The following is a 26915-nucleotide window of genomic DNA, read 5'->3' on the forward strand; positions in this document are numbered from 1 at the left end:
TCATGGTAAGGAAAGAACATGGCACTCAGTGCAACAGTGTGGCAACACTGATGAGCTTTTAATAGTTTTTGAACAACACTGAAGGTCTACACCATCAAAAAGTATAGCTACACAGGCAGCACTTATTTGATTTTGGTCTTTTAATGAGATTTATTGGCAATAAGGAAAATATGGAACGTCATCAGATTTGTCCTTTAAATGCATTCCAGTGATTTTATTTTGACATGTAATTGAAATGAATAGTTGTGCTCAAAACCAGACATAAAGCCACATGATTAAAGATTTTCAGCACATCACTCCACAGTATGTGATTACATGATGCTGTATCATGACGCGTTGCAGTGCATGTTGTGTTAAAAGTAAGCCCAAATGCCCATCATCCAAAAAGCAGACATGGGGATGTGTCGAAGACGACACTTCCTTTTGCGGAGTGCAGGTGTCTCCCAGCGGCAGTCCTCTGCACCATCTGTTCCTGCGGCCGGACCTCCTCCATGCAGCTTCCAGCAGACAGGAGGATGCGTTTGTTTAGGGAGATACGAGAGCACAAAGAGAGGGGGCCCATCCTTCCACCCCTGCTTTGATCCCTCCATTGAGCGGACCCAGGCGTGGCCCTCTCTCTCTGCGTCCCCCCGGCTTGTGCCTGCCTGGATGGCTGGTCTTACGGCTGAGGCTGGGGGCTAGCAGAGCCCGTCGCCCCACACATGGCACTCCAGCAGAATGAGCCTATTGACGAGGCAACAGATTGGCCTTGAGTGTACCTGATGGTTATTCCCCCCCTCTTCTCCCTGCTGGTCCCCCCTTCTCTCTCTCTCTCTTTCAACCAACCAAAGACAATCCCCGCGTCTCCATCTTTCTAATACAAATTGCCAGTGTGTAGTGGATTTAAGAGAGTGGCAGAAGCCATTGTTGGGTAATCTGTATCAAAAAGGAGAGGTGATGTTGAGTGTGGTCCTTTTCTTAGTCAGGATTAGGCTTGGGTTTTCTCTGTTAGCCCTCTTTTGGTGATGCATTTGGCTTTAGTAGCAGCTTGGCAGAGATGGAACAACTCTGTGACGATGACTAAACCAGCTAGCAGGTCGAAGAGAGTGTGCACGTATGTGTGTGTGTCAGGGGAAGTTTGTATGAGGGTAGATTTATCATTAGCGAAGCAGAGGGTCATCTGGTTTTAATAGGTGTTCTCAGGTGTTGGTTCTGATGTCTGCAGCAATGGTGCTGTTTGCTGTTGGGAATCAGATCCTGGTTCTCCCCTTCCCCCTCCACCGTCCCTCTGCCCTGCTCCAGTCCCTCTGCACCCCAGCTAATACCAGGCTCATTACACCTCTATCGATCGACCCTCACTGCACACCAAAGGGCAAAGAAGTCTTCTCTCTCTCTGTCCTCCCTTTCTCTCTTTAGTCATCCTTTTCTCCTCTGATACCCTTTTATAATCTGCTTTCTTTCCTCTGTGCCCTTTCTCCTCCACCGACATCTTGCGTAGTGCTGTTTCCTTTCTGGAAATGATGTTTCTGTCCAGAGAGATGGACATTTTGAGAAACTACGAGTGCATGGGTGAAAGCCACACCATAGTAGTGAGCGCTGGCTGAATATGAGGAAATATCTGCATTCACAAAAAGGGAAAAAGACACTTTCTGCTTTTTCAAAGTGCTGTTTACACATGTCATGTTTTGTGCTTGGAGCTTGTGTGCAGCAATGTAGAGAGGATGATTTCAAACACATACTGAGAGAAGAATACTCAAAGACTCTCACTCACCCCCACGCTCGCTCTCCAACCCCTTCCATCTCCACGCCTTTTTGTTTCTTTCTCTCCTTTTTTCTTTATCTTACAAGAGATTTGGTGTCTGGAAAAATAACACCCAATTTATTATCCAAATCTCTGTAAAAGTATGCAGCCTTCTGTGGGCTGAGGTGTAAACACTGTGAGGTGGCTGTGAAGGAAAGGAAAGACAGGTCTTGAATTACAACACGTTCTAGTGTAATGTGGTAGCGTAGTGAATGGCATCAGACAACAGATGTGTATGCATTACATTTGCACGTGCTAAGAGTAAAAGGCAGAAGTTAATGAGGGAAATTCTGGACTGGGGAATCCTAGATCTGTTGCTTATGGGGTTCTTGGATCCATCTAAATATTAGGTACAACACCACCTAAATTCATTGTTAAAGAGAATATGTCCTTAAGCTGCTGGATTTTCAGTTGTAGAGGTTAATGGATTAAGTGGATCCTGCACAAGAATACAAAAACACTTTTGATGCATTAAGTAATATTGCTAATTTTTAATTCTGATCATTTTTTTAAAATACAGTATAGGGTTGACTGAGTACCTTGATACTGATAATATGTGATATTGAATATGTACTGTACTGTAATGTTGCTTCATTTGTTTCATAAAGCACAAAAAACTACTACCTTAAAAATGTACCATATGTTGAAATTTTAAAAAATGGAATTTACACCGGGACATATTTTTTTCTTGTCACATTTTTTTTACAAATTTGATTAAAATATTTCCAAATTTTCTAAATTGTACATTGAATAACAAATCTTTTTTTTCAGTTAACTAATTGCTGTTTGTAGTGAAAGTGTTCATTGAAGTCTTTTCAATGCATACCATACACATCTTGCAACAAAGACCTTCTCTTTCTGTTGACAGAATTTATTTGCACTTCTGCGGTTGCTGAAACTCAGCAAGGGGTTGTATGTCCTCTGACCTCAAGCTGCATCGCCTGTTTTACCATAATTGCTTGCATACCATATTACAGCATACTTCTCGACTTTGCATTTGTATTCTCTAGCACCCTGCTTGCATACACCCGCTCTTACAGTGCAGTTTTATAACGTAGGACTGTTCAGTGCAACATTACATAGGTGATGCTGGGTCTCCTGTTGTTAGCCAGGTTGGTTACCTCTGACCCCCCGCTACCTCTACGTCTTTGTTTCACGGCTGACAGAAGGAGTGCCAGAGCTCCTCCAGCTCGGGTGATTTATGACCAGCAGCTGCTTTTTCAGCCCACGACCCACACAGCTGGGTGTCAGATGTGGTCTCCCTGTAAGCAGAAACTTATCTGGCAACCCAACATCAGGGCTGGACAGAGAGGGAGCAGGGGTAAAAAGAGAGAGAAGACCAAGTGGGAGAAAGATGGAGTGGCAAGACAGATTGTTGGAAAAAAAAAAGGAGGAATGAGAGGAAACAGATGAGAATGCAAGTTAGCAAGACAAATAAATAGAGCCAAAGAAAAAAGATTGAACGCCACAGAATTGAGTGATAAAGCTTAAAGCATGAAGGAGAATTCAGGTCCTGACACAGAGAAAAAGTGAGACATGTGGTTCAAGACAATTGATTTGAATGCACCAGCTAAGCTCTGCATTGATTTCTGCTGGTGTAGAGAAAGCAAAATGTTTGTATTATTTCATAAGCCAATTAGCTGCAAGGAGACTTCTCTCCCTGTGTGCATATTGACCCACAGTCTGTGGCTGCAGCTTTATTGTCTGGGGGGTGCTCTATAAAAGATCAATAACAGGCGAGTGATTGGATTATGGGGTAATCAATGCATTGTGCTAATATATCACCAGAGTGATTACAGAGCACTGGCTAATAGGAGGCCTTAGAGAGCTGTAATGACATCACACTCCTGCTGGCACCGAGGAGAAAAGTGTGCATCTTAAACGAAGTGTGTGTGGACAAAATTATGCACGTGTATGTACGCGTGCAGGTGCATGTCACATGTGTACATACGACTGTGTGTTTGTGTGCCTGAGTGCAGGGGGCAGTGTGGGGGGAGATGATAGGTTGATTTTCTTGATTCTTCAAAAAGGTAAGAGAAGTACTACCAGATGGCGCTCAGAAGAGGCCATCATCAGATTCCTGCTGTAACATAGTGACAGGGCTCCATTCTGATGCTGGGCTAAGTGCAGCAACATATGTGGAAACTGTGTGAATAACGATGGCTGAGAAAAATATGCTGTACACAGCCTCTTCAGTTGTGTTTCTTAATTGTGGTTTTTTTTTTTGCTCACAGTGTCAAATCAAATTACCATTGGGTGATAAATGCTGCTTTTAGGGGACTGTTTTGTGTAAGATGAACAGAAATTTCCTTTCTTCTCAATATTTGCGAGGGAAAATTGTCCCCAGATGTTTCACAACAACAACAATTCAGATCATTGTGCTGGTCATGATCATCTAGTTCTCTAAGAAAAAGACTCAAGAGAGCTGATAACACAGAGACTAAATTGTGATTTTTTTTTTCTAATATGCCATGAAGCAACTCAATAAAATAAAATAAAATAAAATAAAATAAAATAAAATAAAATGTAATTTTGTTGCTGTCCTTTGAAAACCATGTATCTCCAAAAAATCAATTTGTCATAAGAAGAAAAAAAGCCATGTTTTCAGCTTTGTGACACTGCATTTTTCAGCCAGTTCTGTGGGTTTTTAAATGGTTTATTTAGCTTAAGGAGTACCCTCAGTTGCAAGTTTGCTAAAGACATTTAGCTAAATCTAATGGACTAATGGAACAGACTACCCTCTGATGTAAATGTGGAGGACAAAATAATAGAAGAATCTGCCAGTATAAAGCAATACACTTGAACAGCACCACAAACTTAAAGTTAAATCAGAGACTGAACACTAAAACCTTCATGAAGGGAGGATTTATTGCAGGACTGTTGTATCAGACTGCATTAGTTTTAGCAAAGTGTGACTAATCAACTGAGAGCTGAGAATAGGACAGTTTTCCCAACTCATAAAGCAACACTAATTCAGTTTTTCTGAAAAAAAAAAAAAAAAAAATCACAAATTTTGGAGATACGTGGTTTTCATTGGACATCGACAATTTCTTTCCTTCTCTCTTTTTTTCATACTTATCTACAAACTGTGGCCAACATTTGAGAGTTCATAAAGAACCGACGGCAAAAAAGCAGCCAGCTGGTAAAGTTGTCCATTGTCTGCTCGACTGAGAGGAGAAACGTGACTGGCAGGCTAATCTTGTTAGACACTTAGCACCAGAATGCCAGAAACTAATGATGTAATGATAATGATGAAGGTTTTCACAAGTAATTATCGGTGTTTATCAACACGTGTCAGGCCATTTACTATAATTGAGTGAGTGATAGCCACCAATCTATTTACTGCCATTCATAATTTCTTTGATTGACCAAGTGTTTAAAAGCCCAAGCTGCAATGATATCAATAGTGCGATATACATGAAATCAGCTGCCACACACTGAAGCTGTGAAAGCTGTACCTCTTTTGTCCTGGTTCTTTAGCCACCATCTTTTCCTGAGGAGAGAGGAGAAAGTAGCAGAATGAATAAGATGTGGTTAAACACCTTAAATCCTTTGTAAGGTTTCTTTGTTTGGTTTCTTCTTAGCTGCTTTGTCCTGTGTCTCCTGCTCAAATACAGGGCAGAGACATCATCTGGTCCTGCAGACTTGCACGGGGGAGCTTTGGTAAAGTTCCTGTTTGCTCAAGAGTTTAAGAGGCTTTTATGTGACAAATTGTAAAAGAGTTTTTAGAGGACATAATGAAAAGCAAAATCTTTTAAACAGGGAATGAAAAAGAGTGGATGTAAGCTGTAAATTTAGGTTGAAGTAAAACTTAGTAAAAGTTAGGAATGACTCAAATTACAAGATTGTTTATTTATTTGTTTGGCCAATTATCTGTTGTTTTTACTCTCCCCAAAATTTATTTAAGGAGATATAATTAATTTTTAAAATTTTATTTTAGTTTGCAATTTTCAGTGTGATTCTCAAATTTCTTATATTTTGATGTATTTTGAAATAAAGGCCTTCGATATGTTAACATTGAAACACATTTTGATTTTAAATATTTCTAACCACCACATGGAGGCAGTTTATTTTTTTTAAATCACCGTAAACACTGACACTGGAAATGACATGCTCTGTGTGGCATAGCACATGTAAAAGTTATCTGTATCTTTATGCTAAACCCTTGTCTTCTTTCACATGACATGCACACCACAGGTTTTCCTATCAGCCGTGAGCTTTGATGCCTGTTTCTCTCTGCTGTCAGTCTCCTGGCTGTTTAAGTGTCCATTTAAAAGCTGCTCTGTCCCAGAGGGCTTGTCTTTTACCCGTCAGCCCTGTCGAAAACACTAATCACTGCACAAAGCTGAGGGAGCGCGCCATGCGCTTGTTAGCCCCCGGCCCAATCTTCTGCCACGTCCTCCTTTGACATCTACACGGGCACTTAATTCCCCCCTATTATGTTCTTATGTTTCTATAGCCTCCTAATGAGACAAGAAAGGGGAGTATCAGGTTGTGTCCATTGATGCGACGGGCCCGGCGTGTGTTGAATGCGTGTGAATGCATGTGCCGATGCTCTGAGCCATCTGCCCATCACAGGAACATGGCGTGTAATAACAGAATCATGACCGTGGAGATCAGGGCCCCGGCAGGGAGTCTTGTATTCATGGAGCTTTAAAGGCAGCCATCCAACACTGATCAGACACGCCCAGCTCGTACCCCCCTCGCTACTTCTTTATGTGCACCCCAAAACCTCACGTATCCCCCAATTTCATCCTCCCAGCGGCATGGGCCTCAGACTCCATGTTGCCAGGGGTGATGCGGCCGTCAGGGTCAGAGGTGCTTGTTGGAGGTGAGGTTCAGACAGTGGGCCTATCTGATACCACCATCTGGACGAGTGACCTGACATAATTAGTTATTAATTCTTCACAGGGGGGGAAAGAGAGGAGGTGCTTGCACACAGCTAATGCTCTTACTCACACTGCTGCTGCTGCTGTTTGGCACCAGGATTATGGATGTGACTGGTGTTGTACTGTCAGAGAAAAAAAAATTATTGAAAGTGAAACAGAGCAAAAAAAACCCCACATAAACATAAAATGTGCTTTCAGTCATCTTGCTTGGTGGGGGATCTCACATTTCTGAGTCAGTGTATTTGTTTGTATTGCTCTCATTCTTGCAGATAAATGGCTGAACTCTAGCGGTGTGACTTTGGGCTCAAGATTTTTCAAGTCTGCCTTAAAACAGTAGTTGAGCTTGCTGTAATCACATTCCTGTTCACATTGTGCAAAATCCTCAGTCCTCCTTTTGCTCAGAAATGCATTCAGAACTTTGTGTGAAGCTTTGATGAGTAAAATCAAGTGGAGCTTCACACGAACCTTTGAATAAATTTCCAGAGTTCATATCGGCATCTGATCTTCGTTTTAAGTCAAACTTGAATTGGGAACCCATCCATTAATGCAGAAAATTTCTCAATCACCAGTAATCAGCAGGTTTTCTCGTAGTTAAAGAGAAAAAGCATCTTTCCAGTGGACAATCACACTGAGGAAAACATCCTAGAGGAGGGAAGGATAATCACTTTCTTCCCCAAAAGAATCATATTAAGTAGAGCAGACTGCAATGTAGTCATAAATTTGGCTATTAAGGGCAGCTCACTCTGGCTTTTTCTTACTTAAAAAACACGGTTAGGCAAACTCTTGCCATAGTTGTTGCCAACTCCATGGGAAACCAAAAGCTGGAGGTTTGGGCCCCTTTCTAAAGTGGCCGTCAAGAGGCATCTTGGAATTTAGGAAATTACTAAATGAGGTATCCACAAGGAAAGTGGATGGAAAGCAAATTACAACAGGACACAAAATAACTCATGACATACGCTGACCTTGATTGATTGTAGAGCGTTATAGATTTGATGAGAAAGGGGAAGTCATACTGAAATAATTAGATCATTTGGATTATTGTTGTTACACAGAGATAATTATCACCAGCATGTTTACAGTTACTTGGATTTTGCATTTGACCATTTCTTAATGTTTTGCTCTAGGAACCTGTCTGGTGTTCAGCTCTTTTTCAGCTTCTTTTTTATTTTATTTTTTGAGGAGTGTGTAATGTGACTATCAAGGACTATAGTGGTACAGTGTCAGCACCGGCCCCTCCTGCTGCTCTGCTCCACTACTGCTACTGCTGCTGCTGCTGCTGCTGCAGGGGAATCTCCTCATTGGCATGCAGACGGTGACTTGGAGCTGTGGAGCACAGGCACCTTCTCTCTAGGGACTCTCTCCTCGCTCTTTCCTCTCTCCTTCTTTCTCCTTGTCTTTCTCCTGTGCTCTCCCTCTTGCCCCCCTCACGCAGCTGTCACAATATCTGCTTGGTACGAGTGCTAGAGGTATCGTCGGAGTAGAAGTGCCCGGCTGATGTGCCGCTTTAGAAACAGAAGATTTCAAAACAGAATGGCTGAAAGGCCTCTCATGAGAGGTGTTGAATCAATCTTAAGATTTATGAACGATTTGTAGCATGCGCGTAGCTTGGTTGTCAATGCACCAGGGGATTATTCTTGTAACTCTACAGGAAATCATTATATGCCCTGCAGACTTAGTGCACTTACAAATAATGTTAATGAAATTATATTTATTTATAACAGCACAAATCATGTGAAATTCAAAATGACAGTATCAGGATTCAGTCTGATCTGATCTTGGCAGATTGATGAGGTGTTTACAGTAAGAGGTAGTGAGATGCAAACAAACAAACACAACTCCTTGGCATGTGTTAGAGAGCATTTCGCAGAGATGTTAGAACGAACAATAGCAGATGAGAGAAAAGAGAGAGAGAGAGAGAAAGGAGACATGGATCCTGTGAGGCTCTGTGGATTTGGCAGGAGTGAAAGCAGTGAGAAGAGCGCTGATACCAGCCAGACTCAAGCTGTGGGCAAATCAAGTGTGAAATCAGGAACAAAGGGATTCACGGGATTGGAGGGCATTAGATTCACACTGTCTGAGCCTTGGTGTGTGTGTGTGTGTGTGTGTGTGTGTGTGTGTGTGTGTGTGTGTCTGTGTGTGTGTGTGTGTGTGTGTGTGTGTGTGTGTGTGTGTGTGTGTGTGTGTGTGTGTGTGTGTGTGTGTGTGTGTGTGTGTGTGTGTGTGTGACAGGGGCTCAGGATATTGTACTTGTAGTCTTTTTAATAGCCTTATTGCTGAGAGATTAGTGAGTTTTAAATTAAGGGGGTTTTGTAACGCTTTTATAAAAATGATCATGCTTTTGGTATGATTTTGATTTAAAAACACAAAGTTCAGCAAAGCAAAATAACTTACAAAAACTTCTTTCTTAAATTTGTGGGATTTATTCTATGTGGCCTGAATTTTTAAGTGTTTTTGTGGCTCTAAAACAATTTAGGCACTTTGACATGGAGGAGGAATCCTGAATACTGCAGATTCATTTGGTCCAGTCCTTTTATATAATTTACTAACATTTAAAGCCAATCATCATACTTGACAGAGCTAACCAGTCAAGTCTTCTTCAGATGTCCACTGCGGTAAAGATGGAGATTCATCATTCACCAGCTGTTGCTGTTTGGCTGTATTTTTGTGACAACAGCGTAAATTCACAGTAAATCACAGTAATCAACATATTAAAGCCGGTAACTTTGTTATGCCAGTGATTTTAAATTAGTGTAATGTGACAGAAAATAGGCAATGACTTATCTAAATGAGTCTGAAATTATAAACTCTGTCACCATTATATACCACTTGAAATTGTGTTTGTAACGTTGTTTAAAGGGCAAGTTTGTGATATTCTGTATTTTTCTTACCGTCAGAAAAACCCCATGAAAAGAACAACACAAACAACAAACTGATCAAGCTAACTAGCATTGTCTGTGTAGCCTGATAATAGAATAGTTTATTCCTTTGTGCCATGAAGTTTTCTTCATTGCTATGAGCGTGGGCTCTGTAGTTTTTTCAGTCAGTCCCACATACAACGTCCAACTACTGTAAATCCTCACCAGCAAAACAAATCTGTAGCTGAAAATAGTCCTCAGCAAATTCACTATTTATTCCTATTTATTGCCCAGCTGTTTTAGGAAATGACTTACCTGTTTTTAATGATTAAATAATAAATTTGTGATTTGTGTTCTTGAAGATTTACACAGATTTATGTCCAGTAGGAGCAAACGTGTTTGGGGCTTAACGGTGCGGATAGAACTGGGAAATCAGAAAGTGTTAAGTAACAGGCATAAGTAACATTCTGTTGGTTATGTTCTTTTTATGGCATTTATTAGCAAAAGTAAATGAATCTATATATATACTTTTAATTTTAAACTTTTAAACGAGTTGTTCATCTTAATAGGTTAAAAAAGTTAAAGAGAAAGTCTTAAGATATCAAAAGTAATGAAACTGTATTATAATGTTTCAAAGTGCATTAATGATTTTTATAAAACCTTTAATTAACAGCCTATTATATATGCTTGTATATGCAGGATTCCTATCTCAGGTGCTGTGACTCAAAGAGAAACCTTATTTCCTCCCTACTTTGCAAAATGACCTCGGTCTCCGAGCTCAGCCAATCAGATCGACCAGATGACCTCAATATCCTGGTCCACCCAATCAGAACATCTAAATGTGTTTTGGTGCAGTGAGGTCTGCAGCAGAGGTGTCACCAAGTGCCCTGGTTGAATGATTTTCCCAGGTCTTGAGCTATTTTGCCCTTGGTTGACTAGTAGTTCATTGCTGCGTGGGAAATGTTTTGATGCACGGCGCAATATTTCCCTGATTTCGCACTTCACAGTTGAGTTTTGGAGAAAAATATCCAGAAGCCAAAGGTCCCTAACTGAATATTTGAGGGGGAATAAAGATGTGAGAGATGGAGAGGGATTAAACAATTATAAGATGTCAGTTCACACTCAGAGAGGTCATAAAGTACACACGAACAGAAAACATGTTGAAACATTTTCCTCTCCGCTGGTCTGGAGCCGCTATAAGGATGACTCTTCACTAAGTGCCAGGTTGAATTATGAAGGCACTAGTGGAGGAACACTTTAACTGATGTATGAATATGCAATTGTGCCTCGATCCTGGGCCTGAAATCAATCAAATAGACATTCAGGGGCTATTTTGAGCCTAGCCTCCTGCGCCCTCGTTTTCTGTGCTCGTTTGTGAGGGTAAGATCTATTTCTCCTTCGCTGCTGTAGTGAAACCCCGAGACCTCGCCCCTTGTGGTTCCGTAGTTTACTTCCACATAGAGTCAACTGCATGGCACGGCCAGCACCTTTATCTCCTCTAGCTGCTGATGATTATGGTGTAAGCAAAGGTGAATCACTCATGCTTTTCATTTGCAGTAGCATAGTAGTTAAATTAACTGCAAATGCTCTAACGCTGCAGCAGTGTTGTTCATTATGAGGGTAAGGAAATGATTAACATAACACATCTGCTCATGCAGTGACATCATATGATCCTTTGTTTTATTCCTTATTGAATTTGTTCTGTTCCCAATATCTGCTATCATCCAGTAACTTCTTCAATCGCTCCTAAAATATATATATATATATATATATATATATATATATATATATATATATATATATATATATATATATATATATATACTGTAAAATTTATCTCAGCTGTAGTTTATGAAAGGTCTCTCCTGTCAGTGTGTTCCCCAGCTCCCCCAAAATTTTGTTTTTGCTATTTGGCAGTGGTGGAAACATTTACTGCATGTCTGATTTTGAGGTACTTTGCTGTTTCCATTTTATGGTGCTTTATACTTCTGCTCCACTACATTTCAGAGGGCAGTGTTTAACTTTTCAGCTACTGTCACGAGTTGCTTTGCAGATTTACATTTTACCAGGCACACTTCATTTCGATTAGCTCCATGTTGACCAGCTTACGAGAATAAAATGCTGCTTACACATTGTTTTGTAAACGATAATGCAACACTATCATACATTTCATAATATAACTCTGAAACTAGCTGCCCTGCATAAGTACTTAAATTTTTACTTAAAGGATATCTTATATAAGATACTTAAACACTTTCGCTCAAATGTTTTGAATGCAGAACTTTTACTTGTAACAGAATATTTTTACATTGTGGTATCTCTGCTTCAGGATCTAATTCTTTTTCCCCCTCTGCTATTTATTCTTTTTCTCTGATTCTGAGGCTCTGTAACAGCCAGTTTCTTTCTCTAGGACTGAGGTGGGACAGAGAGGATCTTGGGTGGGAGGGTGAGGAGGGGTGAGGTGGGTGGGGAGGTGTGTGCAAGTGTGCAAAGTCTGGGCAAAAGGCCCAGTGTTTGGCTGCATTTGTAACCGACTCTACATGTGAAAGCCTTCGGGGCACATCAGGCAAAAGCCCCAGTGTTTAGAAGAAAAAAAATTGGCCTCTTATTATTGAAGTATCTCAGCAATAAACACACACACTCATTCACACATTCATTCACACACCCTTCCTAAAGTTGGGTGATGTCAACAGCAGAGCAGTGATGTAGTTCTACCTCCTGGAATGACAGCAGCAGTGATATCTGGCAGACCATCAGATGGTCATGTCAGTGGTGACTGATGGGAGCTCTGCATCCGGGCCCAGACTGTGTCCAGGTCCCTCTCAGCTCAGACAGGCAGGCAGGCCAGTTCTCCAGCTACATGCGAAGTACTTACATACATTAAAAAACATGGCAGAGAAATTGCCTCCGAGCAGAGGTCAGAGGAGCTAAATGTGCAGGTTCAACTGTTCCAACAGCGGGAGCGTGTTGCTGCAAGTGCATTTAAAATGTGACAGCTCTGTAGTCGTAGTAGTTTGCTGTTGTAATGATTTGCACTAGTTTCCTGTACTGGAGGTTTGTAAGAATGCCTTTTTTTAATTCACTGGTTGTCAGGTATATCTAAAAAAAAAAACATAAGATGTGAGGCTTTTGATATTTTATATTTTTCTTATTGCTAACAAGTCCCATGAAATGACCAAAACCAACAATGAACTGTTCCCAGTATCAGGTATTGTTTATGTATCTAAACCCTGAGGAATTACCCAACTTATTCCTATGTGCCGTTTCTATTGTTGCTCACAACCTATTAAAAACACGCCAGTGAGACACCAAGGTCACTGTAGTTTGAGTCAATCCCAATATGCACTATCCTGCTGCCGTAAATATTCTAAGTGCACCAAATGTATATTCATCAACAGCTGAAAATAGTCCCCAACAAATGGACTATTACTCCTGTTTGAGCAATGTTTGCTGAAAGCTACAGTGCCCCGGCAGTTTGAAGAAATTAGTTTGCCTTTTTTTAAAACTGAAACTACATATTTGTGCCTTTTTTATTATTATTACTATAATTATTCATTCATTTATTTATTTATTTTAGGAATTTACATCATTGCATTGTCTGTTTTGGCCTTTTTAATGAGATTTCTTAACAATAAGAAAAATATAGTATGACACCAAACCTGTCCTTTAAGGTTTCAGACTTATATTTTCTTTTTTCGTAATTTTTTACAAAATAATTTAATTTGAAACTCACAAAAAATATAATAACTAACTAAATAACTAAAATGCAACAGATGTCTATAGTATGTCTAAAAGAGTGGTTATGCCGTCTTTCTGAGGCAGCAGCATTATGTGTATGTAGTCACTCAAAACAGCTTTGATGGCAGCAGTTGTCGGACAAAAATCAACACAGACAAATGTTATTTGTTTGCAACTGTATTCAGATTTAAGAGACTTTTTAACCAATTAATAAATAATTTTGTCACTTCTTGTCCAAAAGTTCATTGTGTGATGATATTTACATCATAAATTAAATAAGAAACTAAAAACATTCAACATATTTTAGATAAGTTGGTATCAATCATTTTAACTCTTCAGGCTGTCATGACAAAACAAAACGAAACAGATGGTTTTCTTTGCGAACAATTGCATGTGGAGCGTAATTTAAGGATTTTAAAGCATACTCTACATATGCTAACGTGTTGGGTAAAGGTTAAGTGAGGCAAAAACAGGAAAAATTATACTCTGATATGTAAACAATATCATTTTAGCCACAACTGTAAGTCAATACATACAATGCCTATATTTAGAGGTCATGGGGAGATTACAAATGAGTACTGTAATCTCTCTTTTGCGCTCTAAGTGAGGGCATATCACATACACATTAAAACAGTTTAAAGTTGACCTGCATATTTTACACTTTTACATATCAGAGGCATTTTTTTCTTTCTGTTTTTCCACTTGATTTTTTTTTTTTAATCTATTGTTGGTGTAATCCAAACACCAAAACTATTTTAATGCCACCAGTAAAGTTTCTACTTGGACAGAGAGAAATGACACATACAGAAAATAGCCCACTGACAAATAAATATCAGGAAACATTGACATCTTACAATAGTGAAATGCTCGCCTTTCCCATGTTGCACTTCATGTGTCAAACATTATGCTCTGTGCAATGGAGTTTTCAGGTGAAGGGGCAATGGAACAACACATTTTCTTACTGCCTTTGGAAATCGTGTCCAGGACAGATTAACTCACATGGCCAATGATGCGTAAGACGTCTGGAACAGAAACACTGGCTTGATGTTTAACCAGATTCAAAACTTGGGTCGCCTTAGCAGGGAGTGGAATTCAGCTCACTGCCATTAAAATAACACAGTATTCCTATGTAATGGAGCAAAAACTCCACCCTGCGCCAGGTGGTGTACCAAATGTTAGTTCTTGAACTCTAGTCCTTTAGAGTCTTGGAAAATCGTCCTCTAACGATAAAGAGAACAAGAATGTTATGATACACAGGCCCGACAAACAGAAATTGTGCTGAATGAGCCAGAGAGAGCGCATCAACCCAGTGCAGGTACCTTTCATTCTTTTTTTTTTCATTGTCTCTACTTTCCCATCAAGCACCTGGTCAGTGTTACATGTGCACATAGCACCACCTCACTGTAACATCCTCATTTAGAGAACAGGATCTATCTGCAGCAGATATCGTCAGCTCCCGTTGGTTATGATGACTGAGGTGGCCTTGTGTCCCTGCATCTGCTCAGCCTGCATCCTCACATGAGATGCCACATCATACTGGACTCCTCCACAGGCCAGTCCTGAGTAACTCCTCAGGTTCTCAGGGTCATACAGGTGCTCCAGGGAGTACCCAGTCAAAGCATAGGCTGCTTGCCTGTCCAGTGGCTGCCTTTCCTGGTTCGGATAGAGCAGCGGGCTCCCCTGGGACTGTGAGGGGTGGGGGGACAGATCCGTCTGCATGTAGTCTTTGGCGAGGGAGAGGCCCGACCTGGGGATCCCATCAGAGCTGGGGCTGCTGAGACGAGACAGAGAAGCAGGACTGGTTGTGTTTTCATCATTGTCATGGGGGCCAAGCACTTTGATGCTGTCCCGGTGATGGAGGCGCTCAGAGGGGAGGTCGATGCTGGGGGCTCCCGGGCCTCGGCACACCACACTGGGCATGGTGAGCTGGGAGTGGTGGGTTAGTGAGGAGTTGAAGCATGGGCTGTGAGCCTTGGTGAGTCCTGAAACATCCAGCGGTGCCTTGTGTTGCTGCAGGCGGCTCTCTTCCTCTTTGATCATCTGCTGCGTGGCACGAATCAGGGTCTCCATCTTGCTTGGCTCTCGTGGGCTTGCCCGGAAGTGGTCACCGTGGTAACGCTCACCGGAATCACTGGTGGACCCGCCTCCATCGGGTGAACTCACTACACTGTCTTCATCCCAGTGACCCCGTCCTGTAAGGAGAGTTCAAGGGCCACATTTCAAAAAAAGTGAAATAAATAGATTGTGTTAATAAGTAGTTCACTCCCTTCAGCCTGCACTTACAGTGTGTATGAAAATGCCCTGCGCAAGATCTGTAACTTATTTGTCTTCTCAAAAATTTTAAGTTGCAAAAACCATGAATCTGTTTGTAATGTGGAGAATTCTGCTTTAAATGCATATAGAATCATGGCCTGTTAGACTGAATGTCTTGGCAGAAGCACAGTGGGGGTTGTTTCATTGTTTGAGGATGTGAAATGTGAAATAACTTGGCTTTCAATTGCAGGCAATTTTTTGAACAGATGGTAGCAATCGGCACACTGGCAGGAGACGGCGTAAACAACTTAGCATGTCCCATAATAACATTTGGAAAACAGCTACCAGGAGAAGCTAGGCCAGAGCTATTTTCAGAGACAGATGGTTGTGGTCTCAACCCTAACACCTCACCGTGAATGGCTCCATGGTAGGATGTGATTTCGTAGCCTTCGCTGTTCTCCACCGAGGATTTCGGTAGCGAGAGCACAGAGCGTGTGGCGTCCCACCACACCTCTCTTCCCGACTGGGGGGTTCCTAGGAAGTAGCGGCCGCTCTGGCATCGGACACGGTCACAGGTGGTGGTGTGGGGATGTGCCTGGGCATGGGCAAGATCTTCTTCAGATAGTCCAAGGCTGTAGCACAGGGAGCCTGAGTCTGGATACAGTCGATAGGCACAAGATGCCTCTGCAGCCTCACCGGGATCCAGCAGCTGAGGAGATGCAGAGTCTGTCAGAGGGCTTCCTCCCCACTGGCTGTCTTGATCTGACTCTGAACGCTCTGGGTTGAAAGCGGAAAACTGCTGGAAGGAAACAAGAAAATCACAGTTCCGAGAGTTTGTGATTTGAAACTCTTTCTAACAATTAAGCCTGTGCCAAGTCTCTTTTCTTGATTTAGCTCTGCAAAACAGGCTGTTTATTACCTGTGGGTAGGGTGACACTCTGGCTTTGGCCTTCGCCTGGGTCAGACGTGACTTGGTGCTCTTCCTGTCCTCAGTGTGACTGTCGGCATATGGGAAAGCTGGCTTGGTGGGGCTCATTTGGTCCAAGGACAGCTGCATTCCCTTATACTCAGTGTCCCTTTTGACACAAACAAAACATATGTTAGAGATAAGAATAAAATGTTTAACCTATATTTATCCATGTTGTGGCTAAAAAAACCCCTTCCATCTAGGGATGGCAATATTGGTCAGTTCGCCACGTTGGTCTAGACTAAAATATCTCAACAACTATTGAATAAATTGCCACGAAATTTTGTACAGATTTTCATGGTCCCCAAAGGGGGGCTTTCATATCCCCATCAGAATAAATTCCCATAACTTTCACAATACCCTGACTTGTCATTTAGCACCACCAGCAGCAGATCCAAATGAGCAAATACCTGCAAAACTAACAATATTCCCATCAGCCAGCTGTACTTCGTGTGCAAATAAGCAAATGTTATCATGCTAACTTGCTAAACTAAGATGGTGATACACATTATATCTGCTAAAAATTGATAGTATTGTCAATGTGAACATGTTAGCATTGTGACGTTAGTGCTAAATACAGCCTTACAGAGCCACTAGTGTTGCTGTGGACCTTAGTTATACCAAATCCAATCTCATTCTCTTTCCTTTAAGTTTTCCAAGTTAGTTCAGAGTTTCTCAAACCTTTAGCCTAGCATTTTTCCCAAAATAATCTGAGTACCTTCTTTTTTTCTTATACAATCCTGGTAGTAGTAGTAGTAGTAGTAGTGCACCAAGTTACCTAATCAGTAATTAGTCTGCAGCAGACGTCTTGGCCAATATTGAATATAGATAGCTGGACAGACTTATTTTACAAACACACTCTCTATGATATGAATGATGTGGGGACTATGAGAAGGGAAAACAACATTTAAGATCAATTCCAGAGATTAAGCCCTTCCACTTCTGAGAAAAATAACAGACAACCTGAAGAAAGTTAATCATTCTTTTCTGCCGTACAGTCATTGCCAGAATGCTGCGAGAAAGCAACATGAATAAATGTGCACACACACTGTCTCTGCACAGAATATCTTCTGCAAGCATCTTATAAGAAAAAAAAAATCAGTTTTTTAACGCAGGCGGTCTTCTTACTTGTGTATGTGCATGCAGCATGTGCACCATCTTTGACATTTTAACCCACTGTCCTGTGGCTGAACTCAATCCAAGTGACACTGTCGAGGGAGTGAAAAGGCTCCTGTGTCAAGTGTTCAGCAAACATGAGCCTATTCTTAACTTATCACATCAACAGTATGTAATAGCAGCTGCCTGGCATTTTAAACCCTGTGGCCCATCCCTGACCCTGCACAGCCAGCCTCTTTAATATGACTCTAAATATGACCCATTCTTTATGTACAACACCTTAGGGGAAAGGCTGTGTTTGGATAGCAAGTACACAGTATGAGTGTTATTTGCTCTTGCAGGTATAGTTGCGGTGGCTGGTTCTGCATCCTATCTGTGCCCTGGCTGACTTATGTCTGAGCCAATAATGTTGGGCCTTTGTGCAAACTCAGCTGTGTTAGCTGAATTCCACCTTAGGGTCAATGTCAGAGCACCTCATGTCTGAAATACGCCACCAGCCATCCTCCGAACATGATTTATTAATGGATTCTTGTTGGGTTAAAATGCTGTCGGGGCAAGGTGATTGAATTGCTGTTTGTTTTTTTAATGTAGATGTGTTTTTTGTTTTTTTGTTTTTTTTTTTGCAGTCTTGCTGCTTGTGAGCTTTTGAATAGTTCTGTCTTAGACCCAATTATGCTTTTGGAAATTCACTGTCATTTTAATATAGTCGCTTTATTTTCTTATTACTGCATTGAGGAAATCAATACTTGGAGTGCTGCCATATGCATGCATGCACGTAGAGACCCACACCTCACACAGACACAACATCACACACATAGAAGGACACACACACACACACACAGAAAAGCGACATTTGGATCAACCAAACCTAACAAGGAAAATCCAACATGTGCTACAGCTATGAGATAGCTATTGATTCCTAGTTCACCGTTTGATCGATTTAGCTTTCCTTAGACTGCGGATCGATGGTGACAGTAGAGGTTTTTTGATGGGGTTGAACCTTGTTGTTTGTCTTGCTGTCTCAAAGGGCCTTAGTGTGCTTTGTGCTCTCATAACACACAACTGCCTGAGCCCTGCAGCCGCAGTGTTTGGTGGATTTGTACAGAGAGGCTACAGAGGGATAAAGGGAAGGATTTCTCCAAGAGACCCACCATTTCATAGAGTGAGCTTCGCACTTGGATCATAAGAGCTCCTGCTATGATTTTACTTAATCTAGTTAAATATTCAGCGCTGTACCCTCATCAAACACGCTTCACATGCATGAATGATACCTTTTCCATGAACAAATGTCTCAAGAAAGTATTCATCATTAACTTTTTTTAAGTGTAGCTCTCTTAAAGAATGTTTCTCTCTGATTTAAGGAAGGAAATCTGTAGTGAAACTCACGTGAGGACATAGTTGACACTGACGATACAGTGAGGTCTTGAGGATCGGCTGTTGTGGACGATTGTGGCGTAACTCTGGACCCAGACCCAGCCACCGTGCTTTGCCAGGAAACGATAATACTTAGTGGTGACTTGACCTTTTACCAGCACTGGAGGAGATAAAAGAAACGGAGAGAAAACAGAGATTATCGTATTTAACAACATGCAAGTTTGTGTGTGTGAGTGCGTGTGTGTGATTGTCTGCAGGTGGTGGCTGCAGCAGGTTGCCTGAGCAGTTACTGTCTGACAAAAAAAACAATCTGTGGCAAAAGCATAATAGAGAAGGCTTGTAACTCACAGAGGTGGTGAGCACAGCGGAGGTGGAAGATGTCACAGCTGTGGACATGATGGTACAGAGTTTTCTCTATCAGGTCCTGGGGCTCATAACCCGTCAACTCTGCTACCCTGGAGAAGAATTAAGGAGCAATGTTAAGAATATGCTTTGTGATTGGGGGATATTTCAAATTTTCCTGTAGTCCCGGGGGAGAAAAGCTTATTGTATTTTGCCGGCAACAACCTTTACCCCTAGTAGTTTTTCAGACCAATTTTTTGAAGCACCCTCAGGATTATAGGGTTAACATAAAGCATGCAAAAATTAATGAGCATTACATTAGAAATAAATTATCTTATCACCTTAGAAATGCCATGAGAGAAAAAAAAAATAATGATGTATACAGCACTTTGTACCTGGAATCCAGGAAGATGAGCTTCATGTCCAAACTGGCTCTGAACATAAACATGTTACTGTGCAGTTTGATCTCAGTCACAGCGCTGGGAGGCAGAGAGTGTCCCACGGCAACCAAACCCACGTTCTGGTAGCAGCCCTCAAAAGGTGACATGTCCAGACTGTACTGACGGATCTTCAGGTAGCCACTGCAGTGGATCACCTGTGAGAAACCAGAGACATGTAAATTATGAAATATCCCTTTATAAAAGAGTGCAGTAAATTAGATTTAAAATATAAACACTGCAGAAGTAAACAGCATACTTTATATGTAGAATAAACAGGAATATAGAATTATTTTTAAAATATAATAAAACATAAACAGCAAACAATATTAAAATTCTTTCTTTCTGCTGAAGACTTCATGACACAATGACGTACAGGAATATTATATTATTTTTCTATAAATAAAACACAGTCTATGAAGATACTGATGTTAACTTTTAATGCTTTCAATTTAATTATTAATTAATTAATCATACTTAATTATTTTGTTAATTGATAACAAGCTAACAATAGTTTAGCAGTGGCAAAACTCCATTGTCTACCTTGTATCCACCGCTGGTAAGGCCTGCGTTTCTTTTAGCCAGCACACATTTCATCCGCAAAAAGAAAGAGCGCTCCATTTCATATTCTAAAGAGGGAAAACAGTTGTAATTGGGAGATTTTAAATGAGTGTCTCATCAGGAAGGGAAAAAAAATAATGAAAAAAAGAAAAAAAATAGATTATAGGCTGTCGCTATATGACTGCATACTGAAATACAATACAAAGTCTCATAGACCATGTCGCATTGCTTGTTTCAAATATGAATACATTTGAATAATAATATGCAATGATTAAGCTACGGAATAAATGCAGAATTTGTAATACAAAATAGGAAAAATATAAAGAGATTTAATTGCTATTGCATTTCTAGCCAACGTAAGACGCGCACACTGGCGCAGATTACGTGAATAAATATTTCATCTGTACACGTCTGCTGCATTTATTTTAGCCGTATATTGGTTCTAGGCGCAATGAGTTGTAATTAAATTGCAAACAGGCGACATACATTTTCTTTTAGAGAGGAAATGTGTTTTACCTTGGACGAAATGTGAGTGATAGGACTGATGTGGCGTTAACACAGCTGTCATCTCATCGTGGTCGGCAGGATGGACATATTCATAAATGCTGTTCCCAGTCAACTCTACCTGTTGAGATTAACTCAGGTAATTACCGGGTAAGGACTGCCTGGATGGACGATGCATTTTTTTTTTTTTTTTTTTTTTTTGCCCAGGAACTGTCAACGCGATGTCCTCGTTAAATTAGCTTTAAAGTGCAGGGTATAACAGAATGACAGACATGCCGAAAAAATATATATATCTGAAATGAATAAATGTGATTGCACTAACGGACCTGAGACAGTCCTAAATGGACCGAAGCGGTCTCTGAAATGTACATTATCTTCCCATCTGGAGCCACAACAAAGATGAATCCGTCCAACGTCTGTAAATAAACGACATGGGTACAGTTAGTTACTGAAAGCTGCCACAACGACCACACCCCCCTGTAGATGATCGATAATAAATATGAATATACCTGCAGTAAATGAGATCCCAGCTCTCGCCCAATATTGTCCAAAGATCTTGTTCGACTTGCATGACCCCAAGCCTCACCCAGACCTGGAGGGAATAAAATAATGCTGTTTGGCTGCTGCGTGGCATTATAATGACATCAGTATTTTGTTACTGGTTATATGGTTACATACATACATACATATTATTATTATTATTATTATTATTATTATTATTATTATTATTACTAAAGCTAGCCCACTGTAAAAAGCAGGACTCCCTCTCTGTCACACACTTAAGTCAAGTCAGAGGTGTGCCTAATTTAAAAAAAAAAAAAAAAAAAAAGTCCATTAGTGTTACACCATTTACAGTGTGTCCCCTCTGGACGCTGGAGACATGAATCAGTGTTTGCGAGGTGCCGCTTATAACCAATGTAATATATGCTCTCAAACTCCTCTTTCACTGGTTTAAATAATATTCATATGATGATATTTAAATTCATCACAAACCCTTATTATTATCATTATTAATATTACACTGAAATCGGTGGTTATTGTTTAAAAATATTAATAATAAAATAAAAAAGAAAGAAAGAAAAGAAAATGAATTCCTATATTTTACTACAAAAATGTCCATCTTTGGATTTTTGGTGCAATAATCCCCTCAGACCATCACACAGTCCAGAGTGTAAGTGGAACAAAGCAAGCCGCCTGTATTACTCATTGAAATTCATTCAGTTTCATCAGAAATCTCATGGAGCCTAGGTATCATCAGTAAATTAGGTGTTCCTGTGTTCCTCCCCCCCGCTGTAAAAGAAAATAAAGATGATGTCTCTGCTGACGGACATGTGGACTAATACAATGCCATCAGATCAGAGGATGTAGAGACTGACGGACCTACAACACAAAAAGACGTTTTTCGGCTGAAGGATGCAAAATATTTAAAAATACTACAGATAAAAAAAATCTCTCTCTCTTTCTCTTTCTCTCCCTCTCTCTCTATATATTTTTTTCTGTGTAATAGTATTTTATGTTACATGTCCTGACATGTCCGTTATATCAAGTACACATGGAAGCAAAAACGTGGGCCTATGATCTGATTTCACAGGAGATCATTTAGAGCATTTTTTTCTTTATGCGAGGAGAGGCTCTGTGTGCGTGTGTGTGTGTGTGTGTGTGTGTGTGTGTGTGTGTGTGTGTGTGTGTGTGTGTGTGTGTGTGTGTGTGCCTCCTGCTTACATGGCTTTAGGTGATTAGAAGCCTTGCAGGGCCCTTTTTTTAATAATTGGTACATCTTGTTCTCAGTCACGCAGTCAAAGAAGCCTGCAGAGACCTGTATAAAAGATGGTGGCAGATCGTTTCCTTTGGACACACTGAATTAAAAACGATCATAATCCAATTATAAAAACTCCCCGTAGATCAATGAGGGACCGCTATAATATTCCTATAATATTTCTGTGTGGCTTAAAGTGAACCTATGAGTCCTCAGCGCGGGTATAGTAGCGGTACTTCAATTTAATTTAATTTTTTTTTTTTTTTAAATCTTCCATGGCATCACTACAATATTGTTAAGGGCTAATGGGATTTCACATATTGTTAATAACTACAGTATTTTTTGTTTTTGTTTGTTTTCACTTACCAACCGAGTAGCAAGCCTCAACTAAAATATATTTTATGGTGTTATTAGCCTACCATCTTGTAAGGGAATAACGCTGAGTCGTGGAATAGTGATGTTATATGAACGAAAGTACTTTTCCCCTTCATATATATAATTTATGTTTGTTGGCTATGGTTTCAAAAATATAGTTTTGGTCAGACTTTGAGATCTTAACCTCTGAAAATACTGAAAATGTCACAATTATTTTGTTAAAAATAAAAGTTAAAATAATTTTTTAAAAAAGAGAGAGAGAAGAAGAAGTTGAGTTGTGGTGTGTTTGAGTGGGCTAATCGCTCACCCTGAGGGAAAACAATTCTCATCTTTAAATAACTTGTTGTCAGTCTTATAATTGAAGCTTTGTCCAGCTGAGAGGTGATGGCCGACGGCAGAGGCAACATTTTGGCCAGTTCGTAAAATTCACTGTTCTCCTTTTCCCGTCTAGTCCTTGCGGCCGTTTTGGATTTCTCCTTCATTTCGGAGCCTTGTCACAGTGCCCTTCTTGTCTGAGACGGCGCTGCTCATTCAAATCAGCAGTTTGACTGATTCCTCTACGCTTTGCCTCCTTTTCATTGTATTTTTTTAATAAACTAAAAAGGGGAAAAAAATCTTCTTTTTAACATAAACAGTTGGATCCAGAATGTGTAAATATCCCTGGTACTCCTGGTGGACTTGCGGTCAGTGATACTTCAGCTGGTTGAAGTTAAACCTCCTCGGTGCAGCCGCTGACGTTCATCCATGACCTGCAAAACACAGAAAGAAAAGAGCATTATTGTTTCATCCAGTTGGAAAAGCATCATTGCATTTTGATCCGCAGAGGCCTGCGGTTACACTGAGACCGGACATGATGTAAGTGTCCCGGTGTCATTTGGATGTATGTCTGATATAGGCCCGCATGTCAGACGGAGCTGACTCCGGGAAAACAACTATAGATTAATTTTCCCACCAGTCACCAATCAAAACAGAAATCTGATTTAATGAAGAGGACATACACCCAGAATGGCCTCGGCTTTTAACAGCAGCATCACGACGAGAAGCAGCAGCAATGGCCGCAATGTGACAACAACAACAAACTCACACAAACATAACCAAGACGGCAACAGTTACAGCTGAAAAAAAACGAAAGAAGAAAAATAGTGCCACAGGAAAACGGCAGCTACCGCTGAAAACTGCCAGACTAAACAGCAGGTGTAATTTAATTTCATGGAAAATATAAAGATGCATTTAAACATTCAAACGGACCCACTGATAGCTCTGCCCTAACTGTAGATCAGAAATGCACGCATGGTCTTAGATGGATTCATTTTAAGTTTTCCTCCGAATTTCATAACCCAACCCTTACTGACCCTACTGGTAAAAAAAAAAAAAATCTCAAAATTCTGGTGGAAGTTTGACTCCAAACATGTCCACCTTAAGTGGACATGTGTAAACGCCTTTAATGTTTATACAAAAACCGTTAAAATTCTGCAAAAGAGATGAAATAAATCAGCATTTTTCATTTCTGTTGCTTCGTGGATCAAATGAATAAAAGGCATTTTGAGGCATCATATTTCTGATGTCTCCAGCTGTATCGAGGAAATGACATTTGATCCAACACAATTCCTGAAACGTGTGCAAGTGCGTGGGGGGAAACGACTGTGACATAACATCACCTCGCTGACCGATTTTTTTTTTTTACCCCCACTTTTTCTTTTTTTTTTCAAGAAAATCAAAAATATTAACGTCCAGCACTAGATGACAGACTTGTTGAGACAGATACATTTGGAGCATTCCTACCCGCGCTGAGATACACTGTATTTTCCTACATCTGAATCGATCCTGTGGCCTTACAGGCAGCCTGCTGGGAATTTCACCTGTCCTGAACCGGGTTCACCAGTCGTCCCAGTTAAGTTTGGTCTCAGCTCCTCCTGGATTTCCACCTGGAAAGGCGAACGGGCCGTGCGCTGCATACACCTCTCCAAATTATAAGAACGCGCAACGAGTGGCATTCGTGCCCAACAAGCCTCCTCTCCTCAACTATCTCAATGTCCCTCTCCGGAGCAGCTCGGGACCCGCCCACCTGCTGCCCACTTCGCTCTGATTGGATAGAACCGTTGAAAGTCATTTAGTGATTGGACACTTACCGTGGGCGTCAATTTGGTACGGCGAGGTATGCACGGCACTTGGCCGTGCCCGTAGTGAGCTTGGATGTGATCTTGTTGTGTTTTTGTCATTAACGTGGAGATCACGGATCAAGCTGGAAAAAAAAAAACAGCATAAAATATCATAGCAGAGCAATGTTTTCAAAGCTCTAAAGACCTTCAGTTTGTGATTATTTTTTAGGAAAATAAAACAAAACAAAACAAAAAATCTATTGTTATTCCAGAAAAAGGGAAAGCATTTATTTATTTCCGCAGTTAAATTAAGCGATCATCAAACAATTTTCATCGGTTTATGTCGATTTAATATTTAAAATTATGGTTTTCTTGGCATCACGTCGACTAAAATGGAAAATAATTCGAGTGTTACTTTACTGCGTGGGATTTCCTCGGGAAAAAAAACGTTAAATAAATCCAGAAATTTGTCATCACGACAGAAGTATTTTTCATTACACACTGGTCAAAAGTCAGTTCCCCAAACATGCAGTAGATCATTTGGCGAAGTACGGACAAGATGTGCAGGTATACTGGTGGTTTCAGTAATAAAAACACAAACTCAGCCGAGGAATACATAAATAAGTACGCCAGTGTTTTATGAAAAAATAATAATAAAATAAATCTGTTGATGCTCTTGCTGCTGCTGCTGTTCGTTAAACAGGCCCTGAATCCTTCCCCTCGCTTTTTCAGCATCATAGAAATGCTCTGAACATCAGGGTTTCTTTGGTCAGACTGTGCACAGCTGAACGAAACATGGTCACCTCGTTTAGTGGTTACACTAAATTCTTCACTTGTTTTCTGGTGGATTGCAGCCCATCTGGATTCAGAACCATATTGGTTCAGAATCTTTAAGTATTTTAGGGGTTTGTTGTTGGTTGTACTTAAACATGGAGACGCCATTCAAATAGAAACAGGTCTGCATGCTCTTAAGTGGCCAGGCTTTGTATTTAGTCTCAGACTTTAAATTTGAAATTGAAATTTTGAGGTTGATTTTCTTGCACATGGAAACCACTGGACTTGATTTACCCTCTTGTCAAATTTACTCTTTAATCAAGTTGACCCGTTTTGTCTTGAGTTATTTTTTTTTCCTTTAAAACCAAATGCAAAACAGTTTACACCAGGCAGAGAGAACAGTGCACCGCGTCCAGTGCTCATGCAATAGTTTGGTGTCCATCAAACACGTTTGTCTGAGGATTAATTTCCATGGTGTGAATCAAATGAGAGCGCCGCGGCGCATGTAGTTTTTTAATTAGATACCAGGCGCTCAGATGGAGGAGGGGGGCTTGGAGAGGCGGAGGAGAGCGTGTGTGGAGGGAAGGGGGGGCCGGGAAGAGCAGTGGGCGCGGTGACGGGGGCGCGGACGCATGACGGTGAGCTCATTACGCACATAATTAGCCCTTAAATTGATGCTGCATCCTGCCATAATTGGAGATTCTCCTGCTGCCTGGGAACAGATTTCTCTCTGTTTTTTTTCTGTGTGTGTGTGTGTGTGTGTGTGAGGGAGGGAGGAAGAAAGAGAGAGGGAAGAGAGTGTGTCTAATGGCTTCTACTGGACTTAAAATTAGTGCTCCAAGGCCATACCTTTCTATTATTTTCTTCTTTCTGACAGATAACAACAACAAATTAGCAAGTAAAGGACAGCCCCTGATGCTGACTAGTTTCAGGTTCTCTTTTAAAGAAAAAAAAAAAATAAAATAAAAAGCCTTCACAGCTGATGTTTCTAGAGGAGGTTTTCCTATGGAGTCTCTGAAGTTGAACACAAGCTCTCAGATCTATCCAACATCACTTTCTGTGATGAATCCCTCATCACTGGCTCTCATTTCCTTC

General features: G+C 40.7%; 1 protein-coding gene across 1 annotated transcript; it reads right to left on the reverse strand.

The window, feature by feature from the left end:
• Positions 1-14711: 14711 nt before the first annotated feature.
• Positions 14712-23429, reverse strand: LOC121199698 (single-minded homolog 1-like). Its single transcript, XM_041064593.1, has 11 exons — positions 23255-23429; positions 21326-21408; positions 21143-21232; positions 20829-20937; positions 20295-20380; positions 19710-19909; positions 19321-19427; positions 18985-19132; positions 16435-16591; positions 15927-16311; positions 14712-15454 (listed from the first exon to the last, which is right to left on the reverse strand). Exons 1-11 carry the CDS (start codon positions 23427-23429, stop codon positions 14712-14714), a joined length of 2283 nt encoding a protein of 760 aa, XP_040920527.1.
• Between the last annotated feature and the right edge of the window lie 3486 nt (positions 23430-26915).

The sequence above is a fragment of the Toxotes jaculatrix genome, chromosome 19 (genome assembly GCF_017976425.1).
Source record: "Toxotes jaculatrix isolate fToxJac2 chromosome 19, fToxJac2.pri, whole genome shotgun sequence".
Classification (NCBI taxonomy): domain Eukaryota; kingdom Metazoa; phylum Chordata; class Actinopteri; family Toxotidae; genus Toxotes; species Toxotes jaculatrix.

What these genes read in the sequence shown, in the direction of transcription:
- LOC121199698 (XM_041064593.1), bottom strand. Translation starts at nt 23,429, where the DNA reads ATGAAGGAGAAATCCAAAACGGCCGCAAGGACTAGACGGGAAAAGGAG. An exon ending in CTCATCTTCCTGGATTCCAG is followed by an intron (nt 19,428 to 19,709) that starts GTACAAAGTGCT and finishes ATTCTTCTCCAG; the next exon opens with GGTAGCAGAGTTGACGGGTT. An exon ending in AGTGTCAACTATGTCCTCAC is followed by an intron (nt 16,592 to 18,984) that starts GTGAGTTTCACT and finishes TTGTGTCAAAAG; the next exon opens with GGACACTGAGTATAAGGGAA.